Source organism: Mastigoproctus giganteus, chromosome 10 (assembly GCF_048544385.1).
Source record: "Mastigoproctus giganteus isolate SK-2022 chromosome 10, ASM4854438v1, whole genome shotgun sequence".
NCBI lineage: Eukaryota > Metazoa > Arthropoda > Arachnida > Uropygi > Thelyphonidae > Mastigoproctus > Mastigoproctus giganteus.
The window spans coordinates 148,740,769-148,754,681 of NC_143584.1; the positions used below are offsets into that span (position 1 = coordinate 148,740,769).

At 38.1% G+C, this 13,913-nt stretch overlaps 1 protein-coding gene across 1 annotated transcript in view; it reads left to right on the forward strand.

The window, feature by feature from the left end:
* The first annotated feature begins 11,805 nt into the window (after positions 1–11,805).
* The window catches only part of LOC150079356 (ferric reductase 1-like), a 54,823-nt gene continuing 52,715 nt past the window's right edge, over positions 11,806–13,913 (forward strand). The window contains exon 1 of the mRNA XM_090382764.1: positions 11,806–12,075. Coding sequence (XP_090238890.1) covers positions 11,850–12,075 — 226 coding nt within the window. The 5' untranslated portion in view covers positions 11,806–11,849. The remainder of the gene's footprint in view (positions 12,076–13,913) is intronic.

The window sequence follows — 13,913 nt, forward strand, 5'->3', positions numbered from 1 at the left end:
ATCCAATCCAGCCCAGACCATCACAAGCTGCCTCGGCCAAATTTCTTTGTCGGGACGATACAGTGCAGTAGGTAGCTATCTACGAGCATCCTTCCAGAGTTATGCACGACGGTCAGACTGGTAGACCATGTGCAGTGATTCGTCACTCCAAAGAACAGCTTTCCATCGTTCCAAGAACAGTGGGCCTTACACCAAGCTAGACGGAATCTGACATTAGTTGGGCACGCTCGAGGTAGCACAATTGATAATCTGAGTCCGAATTCTGTCAATGACGCGAGGAATTTTTATGGGCTTTTTTTCATTCCGTGGCTGAGACAACGCGAGGATAGCAAGGTTTTATCCCTTCTGGATTCCCAGTTTTTGAGTTCAACAAAAGAGGTGAACCAACCAAAGAACACACGCAATTTACGGACTTAATACATATGGGTTGATGAAAGTTTGTTCTCTCTGTCTCCCCCATTAATTAAGTCATGGTTTGCTAAACACTCTGCCCCTGAAATTGGGAAAAGCGAACCATTCCCACCATTCAAGTGTCAAGAACAGATATAAAAATTAACTGTTTTCTCGCTGAGTCGAGACGAATACAGCATCAAATCTGTTTCTGCTATTGAAGCGAAGCTGCAACACCCTAGATCAGAGGTTCCCAAACTTTCTCGGTTCACGGCGCCCTTACTGTCCCAATATTTTTTTCATGGCACCCCTAGGCCAAAAGAACTACATAACACAGTGGTTTTCGACCTTTTAATATATACCTATATCATAATTTTATTCTTTATATAGAGGTACTAAATAAAGATCAATTATAGATCACCACAAAATTAAAAAGATACGGTACAATGGATATTGTACCGTACGTTTTATATTGTACCCTTTTTTATAATGAAATAAATATATAGATTTAAAAAATTAATAATAATAACTTTAAGTAATTTAAACCCAAATTACACGGCACCCCCGGTTGAAAACCACTGCCCTAAATCAATAGTGACTGACGTAATCACAAAATGAAAACGTTATGGTGCTACTGCAGCCAAGGAAAACGTTTAGGTAGTCTGCAGAAACTGACAGAGAGCACTGAGGACAGTGGATCCGTTCAGTCGTCATCGAACGGAACACTGTGAGCCAGAAGTTCAGAGAGGCCACAAGAAATAATATTGGTGCAGTGTTCACCGGGTTTACATCTATTAAGAGCCGAAGCTCTTAATATTGACACCAAGGGCAGAAAACTTTTCTCTTGTCCAAATGGCAGTCAAACATTTTGATCTTCTACAAAAACCCTTAGCTGCAACTTTTTCGTTCGTACTTCTGCCTCTTTTAACATTAGCATTACTATTAGTAGAGGCATATAATGCAAGAAAGCAACTTTATATAGCATCAGCAAATTAAAAAAAAAAAAAAAAAAAAAAAAAAACATTCCCATTTCACCCATCATTCACTCCAAATGTTTGTCTAGTTCTGCCTTGAATTTATTTAAACTGTCAACTTCTACAACGACAGATGAAAGTTCATTCCACCAGCCGGCTAAAGGCAAATTTCCATACATCTATTCTACAACTGTCTTTCTTCAGTTTGAATTTATGTCACCTCAGGCGATTAATCTGAGCAAGAGGAAGAATCCCATCAGCATTGAGCATGCATGCTCAAACCATTCAAAGTCCTAAATCAGATCAACTTGCAGGTGCCTGGTCTGCGGACGCTGCAATTTGCAGAACTTAAGCTTAAGTTTAACTACAGTATAGAATAACTACTGTATAATGTTTAATAATTTTTGCTAGAATGTTTATTACTGTAATAAAACTTTGATTTAAAACGTGAATTCAAGTAATTACTTGTTTTTTCCTTACTTTATTGCACCTAATTGTCATCAAAATTTATTGCGAAAAATGTTTTTTTTTTTTTTTTTTGGAATACAGGTATCCCGATTTCGTAAATTAAAAATACCGAAATACCGGCATTAAAGTTTTGACCGGAACTGTGAGCTCTAGGTAGAAGTAACTCCAGAGAAACGTACAAACGGTGCGGTACTACACTTAGGGTGGTACAAAATGAAAAAGACCTGGGAGTAATTGTGCAGTCAGATATGAAATTTTCAGAGCAGTGCAGACAGGCTGCCAGAGTAGGTCATGGGGTTTTGTCAATGATATCCAGGAATTTTTCTAGTAGGGAAATAGAGGTGATTATCCCTTTGTATAAGACAATGGTCAGGTCACGGCTTGAGTACTGCGTGCAGTTCTGGAGGCCTCATTTCTGGAAGGATGTAGAGTTGCTTGAGCGAGTACAAAGAAGGGCATCAAGGTTGGTGAGGGGATGAAGGGGTGGTCTTACCAAGAAAGGCTTAAGTTCTGAAAATTGCAGCATCTAGAGACAAGGCATCTGCGAGGTGATCTGATCGAGGTGTATAAGGTTTGTTTGTTATTTGGTTTTTAGGAGCATTAGCAACTAAGGCCATATTGCTCCGGGGATATGCGGTGGTCATTCCCTGACCTTTCCGCATCCTCCGCATTTGGTGGGCACGGGCTCGAACCACGGTCTAATCAAAAAGAGTGTCCTACGCACTGCTGCTCCTGCCCACCTGGCTACGGAGGCGCCTAGGGTGTATAAGGTCTTGAATGGGTTGAGCAGGCTCAATTCTGATGGGATTCTTCCTCTTTCTCAGATTACGAACCTGAGGGGGCATAAATTTAAATTGAGGAAAGACAGTTATAGAATAGATGTGGAAATTTTCCTTTAGCCAGCGAGTAGTTGATTGTTAGAACAAACTTCCATCTGTCGCTGCGGAAGTTGATAGCTTAAATAAATTCAAGGAAGAACTGGACAAACGTTTAGAGGGAATGGATGTGTGATTTTTTTTTTTTTTTTTGGCTGATGCTACATAAGCTTGCTTCCTTGCATCACATGCCTCTACTACTTCTACTATTACAATCACTTCCAAAATAATGGTGAAATGCATCAATTACCAATTCCTACATCCCGAAACCTTCCATCTGGTTTTACAATAGTCAATATGGATTTTTTTTTTTTTTTTTTCAGTTCCGATGCACTGATGATATTTTTACATAGTTGAAAAAAAATAATAATAAAATAAAAAGGCCATAAGAAATTTTGGAAATTAAATATCAGATTCAATACATTGTTGTCAAAAGGTTAAGAATACTCAGAAAATTCATGCCCGATCACCATTTTGTGACCATTCAACCTATACGCGGTAATGATTTTTTTTTTTTTTTTTTTTTTGGTTTTTAGGAGCATTAGCAACTAAGGCCATATTGCTCCAGGATATGCGGTGGTCATTCCCGACCTTTCCGCATCCTCTGTATTTGGTGGTGACGGGCTCGAACCCCGGTCTAATCAAGAAGTGTGTGCTACGCACTGCTGCTCCTTCCCACCTGGCTACGGAGGCGCCCGCGCGGTAATGAAGTTGTTGTAGTAGGTCTTTAGAAGCATCAGGGACTAAGGCCATATTGCTCCGTGTATATTGTCTCTAAATTGAGTGTGTTCTGAAATCGATTTTCTGTGTGAAGTCCTGGAAGAAATTAATCTCGCACAAAAGTATTTGCAAATTTTTGGAATCAGAGGAGGAATGGATTAAAAATTCTTACTGGGAAAACAAAATAGAATGTATCGGAGGTCAGATTGTAATATTGAAAAATCACACCGGCACCCATCGGCTTCCGACCCACTGGGGTTTCCCCGGTAAGTCTAATAGCAAGTCCGCCTCTGGTTGGAATCAGCCTTGAAAAGTGCATGGTGAAGCTCCAAGCTCTAAAACTGTTTATTGAAGATCAGCGCAATGAAATTGTGGAGAGGGCCATTCATTACGCAACTAATAAGTGCGAGGAATGGATATTTCTATGGAGAGAAGAGGGAGAGCAAAGCTCCAAAAAAAGGATTCCAGGAGAGAGATGGCAAAAGATGCTAGTCTCACATTGCCAGAGGAATGCAAAAATGGCCATGTTTGAATGTTTTGACCGCTTTCAACAAGAATTGATGAAAGCGATCCCCCATCTCTTTCCATTATGCAGTGTAATTAATGTCTTTTGAGGCTATGATGTACAACTGTACATCATGGAGAGATCCAATCTTCCTTACATTTCGAGGGTACAACTCCAAAAAGGTGTTCGCAGGCCGACCGTTTGACGTCCACCGGACCGAACCTATTGGTAACTTTCTAGGAGGCTTCCATATCAGCTAGTGTATAATCTCGCTGCCACTATTCTGCCAGATAGTGACTGGAGAAGGTACGAGTACTATGTATGCGGGAGACATTTCGAGGCTACGTTATGTCAAGAAGCTGGATATATTCTTGCCATGTGTACGCCATATCCAAAAATTTCAGTACTTCTAGCAGCATGGCCTCCCCACCTTTTCTTACTACTGAATACACCATGAATTGTCAAACTAATAGAACAAACTTATCTGCGAAGAGATCTAAACTTCACAAACAATTCCTCATTCATTTCACAAATATGCGTGGTCAAAGTTCTAATCTCAATGATGTCCATTTCCCTTTACAATCTACCAAACTATATGTACCTTTTTTTCTGACAGAATCGCAGTTATCGGTTGATTCAACCACTGCTCATCTCAGTTATTCGAATTGTTCACTGTATGAGGAACTCTTTGATTTCCTCTCTCCGAAACGACTTTCTACAGTCCAACTTTCCTAACAGTGAGGTAATTTTCGTGGGTGATTTTAACGTTCACAACTCCAGCTAGCCTCCGTTTTCTAGTCACACAGACCCAGCTGGTCGAGATTCCGTGGCATTAGCAATTACTAATGACCTCGCACAGATTGCTCATTTACCTACCAGAATACCACACAATCCTAACCACCCACCTAACATCTTTCATCTTTTTCTCACAAAGAACCCTTCTAAGTACAACATCAAGGTGAGTGGTCCTCTAGGCATCTAGGATCACACCTTGGTGGTGGTCTCTTCTCCAATGGAGCCTTTCTCTCGTGGCTGTTCTCAAATGTTTCTATTGTCACTTCAGCCAAAGATAAAGCTGACCTGCTAGCATCCTACTTTTCTTCCATTTCGTGTATTCATGATCTTGGTAAACCACCTCCTACCATTCCTAGTCACCAAAAGGATATCAGAAGAATTTTAAACAATCATTATACTAAGAAAGCTTCGGGTTCTGGTGGTGTTTCTCCACTTGTTTTCAAAACTTGTACTCCTGAACTTACTCCTGTTCTGTGTGGGCTTTTTTCACTTTCTTATTATAAAAGGTGTTTTCCTTCGGCTTGGAAAATTACTCACATTCAGCCAGTTCCTGAGAAGGGTGACAAATCAGTCCCACTGCACTTAGTTCAACTCTTTCTAAAGTAATGGAAAAAAAATCAATTAACTGGTAACTCAAACTATCTTGAAACCTTCCGTCTGATCAAAGATCGTCAGTGTCGATCCACTAGTGATATTATTACTGCTTATATTACCCACTATTGACAAATTCAATGGAAAAGTTCGGTGAAACTCAGGAAGTCGATCTTGACATTTCAAATGCTTTTCATCGTGTTTGCATAAAGGTGTTCTAAATAAACTTCCATATTATGGTTTGCCAACTGTTTTTTTGTAATTGGGTATCCAGTTTTCTCTCTGTTCGTTCACTGCAGGTGATGGTAAATGGCTCTATGTCTTTAACTTCTCCGCTAATGCTGGTGTTCAGTTCTTTCTCCCACTATTTTCCTCTTGTATATTAATGACATTCTTCCGTTGACCAGAAATACTATCCACAGTTTTGCTGATGATGGCACATTGCATTCCACCTGCTAGTGTACAAACAGCTTCAACTTTTCGAATATCCTCTATCAATTCCTTAAATGCTGATCTTCAAGTAATTCTACAGTGGGGCAAAGATAATTTAATTGATTTCAATCCTTATAAAACTTAGTCCTGTCTTATATCTTGCAAAAAGGATTCTTCCCTTCCTATGCTTATCTTCAGTGAGACTGGTTTCTAGTCTTTGGAAGTATATTCCAAATTTGACTCAGATTTTCGATGAATTATTCTGATGAAGATCAGTGCGGAAATTGGACGACTTCGGAGGCAATTGGAACCTCCCAAAGTCAGCGCTAACGAGGCAAAGAAATGGAGAGCATTGCAGTTTATTGGAAATGAGATTTTTGTCAATCTGCCGAGCTTGTCACTGTGTTGAAGATTCTTTTTGACTGTGTGTGCGTGTGTACTGCTTCATGCGAAAGAAGTGTTTCGAAACTGAAATTGATAAAAAGTTTCTTTCGCTGTAAGAGTCAGACAAGATTGAGAAATCCGGCTTTACTTTCAAGTGAGCATGAATATACAAATATTGTATAAAATGCAGTATTACCTCTTCACTGAATGTTTAATGTCCTGCATTTTTCTTATGATAGTATTATACTGTTTAAAAATCTACTTGCAAACGTAATACAGTATATTTTTCTGTGTTTAAATGTTAAAATTATTTATGGGCTGCCAAAGGAAGGATCCGCCCTGGGTGCCGAATGCTTTAGGTACGTCCCAGACGCGAAGCCTAGGGAAATCCATACGACGTGCCAGTCGTGAGCTTAACATGTCAAGGTCAACAGTGTGTAACGTGTTACAGCAACGTCTGAGGATGAAACCATAAAATTACAATTCGTGCAGAAACTATCAATCGAGGACAAAACGAGAAGATGGAACTTTGTTGACAAATTCAGCCATGATTACAGTTTTGCAGTTACGCTGCCATCTGCAGCGCGCGCATTTTTTCGGATAGTGAATAAAAACTTGAAGACATCCTCTAACACCTGGAAGTGGTTTCAGGTTTCTATCATGTACCCCCATTCAAAAAAACGCTTTGGTTTTGTAAGGAAAGTTTGTGAACGCCATATACGTGTATAATGTAATTAGGTGATCCTGTATTACTGAAACTCGGGACTACGAGGCAGCCATATTACTGTTTTTCCTCGTTTTCGGTTCAGTTGTCCTGCGAATATCGTATATACAGTAGACACTAACTGCCACTCCAACTTCACATCTTTATGGCAATTCCTTCCATAGTTCAGCCACTTGAAAATTTATAATTACTGTGAACTTGTTTAAGATGGTCTTAAAACCGTTTTTTACTATCCGAGGGGCACAGAAAAAGCTGAAACAGAGCTTTAAGAGATATCATATCTCTTAAAGCTCTATTTCAGCTTTTCAGGTATCGTTAGTGAAACTGAAAATTCTCCAGTTTCGCTAACTTATGATCTGAGCCAATTATTTTACGATGGTACTGAGTGGACCGAATTCAAAAACTGGATATAAAATATTCGGATATTCCTGCTACACTATTGAAATAGTCCACCAAGTGGCATGCAAAGTAGTAGTAGCTATACGAAAGTTCCTAGGAAGCGCCACAGATACCAATAGCAGCAAAGCTAGAGTTTCAAAAAGGTTTGATTGTCAGATGTCATGTCACTTATTAATTTTCGCATACCGCTGCAATTCTTTTGAACATTCCACAGTCAGCTAGAGAAAGAAAGTAATACAATAACCAAGAAATGATCTATGAATAGGGTAATCACGTTATTCCTACAATTTACCTCTGCAAAAAAGTGAAGTGGGAGGGCCAAGCATTAACGGGAGTGTCCATAAATGTGTCTGTCCCCCATCCGCAGGGAGTTGCACAGTGTTGGTTCTCACGATTAAACTGCAGTTCAAAGCTGCACATATTTTGAAGGCGGTGTGGAGTGAAATATCAGCTGTCTACTACCGTAAATTGGTCTTGAGTACACCCAGAAGGAGAGAGGCTATCATTAAGGGTAGGTGGGTCATACATGTAAATAGTTTTGGGAGTATCGTTTAGGAGTTTCATAATATACTCCACACAAGGGAATAACAAATTAAAAAAAGATGCATCCCTGTCGACAATTCCCCTGCGTTATCTACTGAGAAACAACAACGACGTCTACTTTTTTTTTTTTAATGAAAAAAAAAAAATTTTAAAGTAAAATTAATGAAGCAACATGTTACATTCAAGTAGTGGGGGCTGCCACAGTACACTGAAAAAAAAAAAAAAAAAAGTAAATACTGTACCTCTTTTATTAATCACTGATTTATATTGATGTTGTTTATTACTGATTTGTATTTATAACAACCGATGCTATAAATTATTCAGTGTTACATAGCATAATCGCAGTCCTAGCTAAAAGTGACGTTCCACTCTAAACTAGCTCTCACAGTTAGATATAGCATATAACCAGCGCATGCGCAGAAAGACGCTTTGTACTGTACTATCGTTCTTGAGAAGGATGAAGGAATGCGTCAGAGCATGACATCCAGTTTCTAGTCTCACGTGCCTTTGCTATGGTAATTCGTAATGAAGAGGATAATTTATTAAAATAAAAACTTTTTTCAGCTGTCATACAATGATAAACTTGAAATTCAACAATTAGACAAACCTCTGAATGATTTTAAATATCATGGAAAAGCAATGCTCTATGTTTGTTTGTTTGTAGGCTTTACGGCGAAAGGGCAGCATGGCCATAATGCGCCTAAGCAATGCTTAGTCTAACGCAGTGGTTTTCAACCGGGGTGCCGCAACAACATTCCAGGGGTGCCACGTAATTTGGGTTTAAGTTCCTTAAACTTATTTTTTAATTTATATGTTTATTTCATTATAAAAAGGTGTACAGTATCTTTTTAATTTTGTGGTGATTTATAATTGATGTTTACTTAGTGCCTCTATATAAAGAAAAAGACAGATTTATCCCCGGGGGCTCACATCTGTGAGTATGGGCTTGGCAAACCCAGGGTCCTGAGCTGGATATCATCATTCTTCTCTTTCTTGGTGATGCCTTCTCTTTCTCTCTCTCTCTCGCGTGCGCGCGCGCGCGCACACACGCACACACACACACACACACACACACACACACACACACACACACACGGGTAACTCGGGAATTTTTTTTTTTTTTTTTTGGCTGGTGCAGCATAAGCCTCAGGCTTCCTTGTACCATATGGCTAATAATAATAATAATAATAATAATAATTGAGTAGGGGTGCCGTTATTAAAAAAGGTTGAAAACCACTGGTCTAACGGGAAGAAAAAAAAAATATCGTTTTTCAATTTTGCACTACCAGTATGAAACCACCAGAAGCATGCTACTGCATCACAAAGCAATTTGATGCGATTTAAAATGATAAAATAAATATTAAACTTTTTAAATTTCATCGCTGTTTCTTATCGCCCAGGTTAAAAATTGAGGGTTGATATTTGGTACGGTCAAATTTTCTCAGTTGCAATCTCGGTTTTCTTTTTCCTTGATAAAACTTAATCGTAAAACGCTGACTCTATAATAAACATTCTCCAGTGGAACAAAAGAAAAATTACACTAGCTAGTATTGCGTAATGTTTATGTGTACCTGTTGTTCACTTTTAAGGCTTTTTGCGAGTTTTGTGACTAACGGATAGAGAAAATTTTCAATAAACTCTAAATTATACAGAATGATGCAAACATCTTTAAAGTCTCTTTCGTTCATTTGTAATAATCGTCTCATTTCTTGCTTATTTTCTTCAAGAAGATTATATATATATATATATATACACACACACAAACCCACACACACTGTGCATATATACAGTATTTATATAAAGCACCCAGGTGTCTAATATAAATGCAATGCTTGTGAACAAGTTACTAATTTCTCTTTTAAGTTATCCCTCCAAATTTGTTCACGTGTCTGAATGACGTCACGAACTAGTTTTTGTAATGCATGATGTCAACATTAAATTCCGGACGCTCCTAAACTAGTGACATCACAAACGCACGCAACTTTGACTAGTTTTAAATGAGTAAATATTTCCGCAAACAAGGAACACTTCTCTGAACAGATAAGCGGTGCTCACCGTGAAACCCCTCCAGAATCGGGGCATTTTAAATTTTTCCTAATTAATATGTGTTTAAAAAATATAATAAAGCTGTGAAGAATGTCGCATAAAGTCGAGATCAATCATCCTATAAAAACAGAAAATGTAAATGATAAAATCTAATTCTTAATGGAGCGATGCACTGTTGAATCCAGACCTCACCGGGGGAACTGTTTATGGAGGAATTACAAACCGTCGGGAGTTAAGTCTCGTTTTGTTCTTCTAATGTATATTTTTGTGTGGGCATAGGGAGAACAAATAGTTGATATAGAAAATTCTCCTAGTGGTGATCCACTGCCCCAGTTGCACAACAGAAGAGGGGCAGAACGGTGCATTTGCACCACCCAGGATATTCATATTGTGAAACATCACACCATGAAACATTGCCATCACGAGCTGCCGCTGTCCTATACTTCAAATAATTAGCACTGCACTGCACCCACCTAAAGAGAAGTGGGTTGCTATTTAAGCCATTGCTCTAAATTTACTGAGTTATAATTGAAAGTTAATTATTAAAGGTCAGTTTAATTACTTTAAATTAACTTAAGGTACGAAACCAATCTGACTAATAAAGTAAATTAATTAAGCTGACCTAACTAACTTATAAATTGGGAAAAGTTACTATCTTATTCACAATGACCATAATGAAAATCTACTTGTTAGAAGCAATAACAAAAAAGTAAACGAAGTTCCTCGTGCAGGCTGTCGTCGTCAACCTTTTTCGAACACAAACTAGGGAGGGGACCCCACCTTTCCAAACTGAATAGCCCAGAACTGCTTGGAAAAGTATAGAAAAAAAGTTTCAAACACCGTGGATTCGAATATACGCGTTTTCCAGAAGAAAACGCCTGCCACCAACAGCAACACCAGAGGCACATTTGCTAATGAAGTTATCATAATTATTAATACTTTTCAACTGAACTGACATTATAATTAAGACTTTAAAATCACTCTGAATAACTCGATAGGACAAGTGATACAAAAGATGTCCAAAGCATTTCAAGTATGACTGACGTATTCATATCGCTAACCAAATAAACAGTGTACTAGAACATGAAAGAGAACACGCTGCAATCTCCCCCGGTATGACAAAAATAGAAAATCAAATCTCACACAGAGATCAACTTCCTTGGTGGTGAGCATTCCAGGCAATTTAGTGTAACACACTAATACTGGCATATGTGGATACATAAGTTTGGTGATTATAGGTACTTTAAAAGAATTTCGGGAGAATTCGCCATCATTTCAAATTGCTAAAATATTTTGTGCATCAACTATACATCCTACAGAAATGATTCACTGATGACGCAGGGGGAATTACGAGAAGAGATAGAGGATGAGAAACAGTACTTCTGCTTATAATCAATCACGGAAAATATGGAGAATTAATAACAATGGCAATTTTTGTGTGTGCTACCGCAGGATCTAGAATGGTACTTCTCTTACCTCCACCTATAACAAAAACTTTGCCTTCGAGCAAGAGGCACCCAATATAGGCAACAACAGAACGATGTTTTTTCAGCGGTAGAAAACCACACCTGTTTCTTTTCGTATGTGTCAACCCTTGTTCTCCCCCTTATTTCTCCTTTTTTCATCCTCCTTACAACAGCAAGGTTACTGAGCAGTTCCGTTGCAAAGGCCATGCCCCCTTATAAATTGAATATTGTATTTTGCCTTGAACCCAATATTACGCTGTCTTTCCGAATATTCCTTATTTGTTTTCTACACCAAACCCGAAAACGGCGCGTGCCTCAAGGACGCAAAGGTAACGCGGGCGTAAGTCACTCGCTAAGCAGACCAACGTGAATCATTTTTCCCTGTCTCGCAATCTCTCGCGAGACCGTCAGTTAAAACGGCTGGGGACCATATTTCCATTATGTGATTGGTTAACAGGTTCGTTTGTAGTAAGCGTTGTAGCTAGCACGGAGGGAAACGTTTGCACGTTGAAATCGGAACATCGCCTCGTGGAGAAAATGATGAAAGCCTTTCTTGTAAATACAGTTCTTTTATATTTATTTCTTCTGAAACTTTCTGTAGCCTACCGAAATGGCTTTACAAAGAAATTCTGCAGCACCCTGCCTCTTCAAAGTATACCACCGGCGAATGAAGAAGAGGAAGAGCTGAAGCGCTCACAAGATGATATCCCTTATTCTGTGCTCCCCAGCAGTACCATATATCGGAGGGGGAAACCTCTTAACAGTAAGTCCCAAAATTTTCTTTTAAGTAATAATCATTAAATTAGTGGAATGGATGAAACTTAGGAAACGTTAATCGGTTCGCTTCATTTCAATGTAGCCGGTCTACAATAGACGAGATGGACTCTAATAAATACAAGTGGATCATAAAAGGGTTCAACAGACCAGAAGTAAGTCTCTTGTAGTCGCTGATATCGAAAAATGCCAAATCTAAAAATCCTGGTTTAATAGACCGGTAGATTTAATTTAAGGAATGCAAAATTAAGGCAATACAAAAAAAAAAAAAAAAAGAGGAATGAATAAACCTTTGGTTATTTATTGTAAATACCACTTACAGATTGTTTGAGCAAATGATGCAGATCGTGATTCATGTGACAGCTAAGAGAATGCGATGCTAATGAAATACTTGTTTTGTTAATAGCACGTGACGGGATGTTTTTAACAGTTATAAATGGTGAGTTGTTTACAGTTACTATCATATCCTTACTTAAAGGTTATACAGCTGTTTAGATCTACAGTAAATAGCGATACTTTGGATAAATATGGAAAATATCGTAGCACATTAATTTCAATACTAATTCATTACAGTAGGAGACAGACACATTATGGCCTAGAGATGCCCTTTCAAACATTATTTTGTATTACTGAAATAATGTTTGAAATAATGAATTTTGGACAGCATCGCAGGGAAAAGGAAGGGAAAAAGAGAAGTTTGTTCAATATAATTGTTTCTCCAAATAAATGTCATCCTTTAAGAGCTTACAGTTCTGAATAGCAACGTTCCAGGTTGACTGATAAAAGCATTAGTGACATTCCAACACTTTTTATTATAAGAGTATGGATGCCTACAAGCATGACTAAGTACTTTTTAAGATGGGAACACAGCCAAATATTCAGGGAATGTGTCTAGAGTTATTTGAAAAAAAAAAGTGACGGTTGTGATATAAAAAATAAAGCATATTTTGAAAAACAAATACTACACATATTAGTCAACTCATTAAGAACCTTAAGTTTCTTATACCAAAGTCTTGGAATCAACTTTAACGAGCGCACACACAGAACAATTGAATGATTTAACAGTTTTTGTATATTTATTTTTGGGCAGATCATCGCTGCTCTAAAGCATCTATTGACGTTTGACGAATATTTTCCAGATGGTTCACGGTTGAAAATAATGTATTTATACACAAGACTAAACTTAAACGAAATTGAAAATAAGCGTCAGCATGCTTTATTTCTAAGTTCATTGGAAGGCCATAACCAATGACCATTCAAAGGCCATGAATACGCAGTTTTCATGGCATTTATTAATCCTTAAAAACTGCAACCATATTTGATTTTAAAGCCAGCTTCCGCATGCAAATTACGTATATGTAGTACAGAGATTTTTACCACATTTGCTTTTCACACATTGACTCCCATCATACTCATATGTTACGTTGATAGCCATATGGTGAAGAGTAATGAGCCTTCGCGGAAATAAATGTGGCTTACAGTTACTCACCGTAAGTTCCGCCCTACACAGGTTTTAACCTAGTTACATCCACAGCACTGTATATGGGTGTTCTGAAATGGTGATGCATTACTGTGCTTCTTTAACGGAAGATCCAACATGATATCATGTGCATTTAAACAAGTTTTTTGCAACTGCCTTTACTGACATCGAATATCAATAAATATCACAGTTGAATTTTTGCAGATTGCAGTTTTCAGAAAATATATACGAAACAAGTTTGTTTTGAAGAATAGAAGAGATAAATGAGGAAGAGAAAAAAAGTTCTGTGAGTTTGAAGTTGAACAGCGAATGAATGTTGACGAATTACAGATTCTAAATAAGGACAG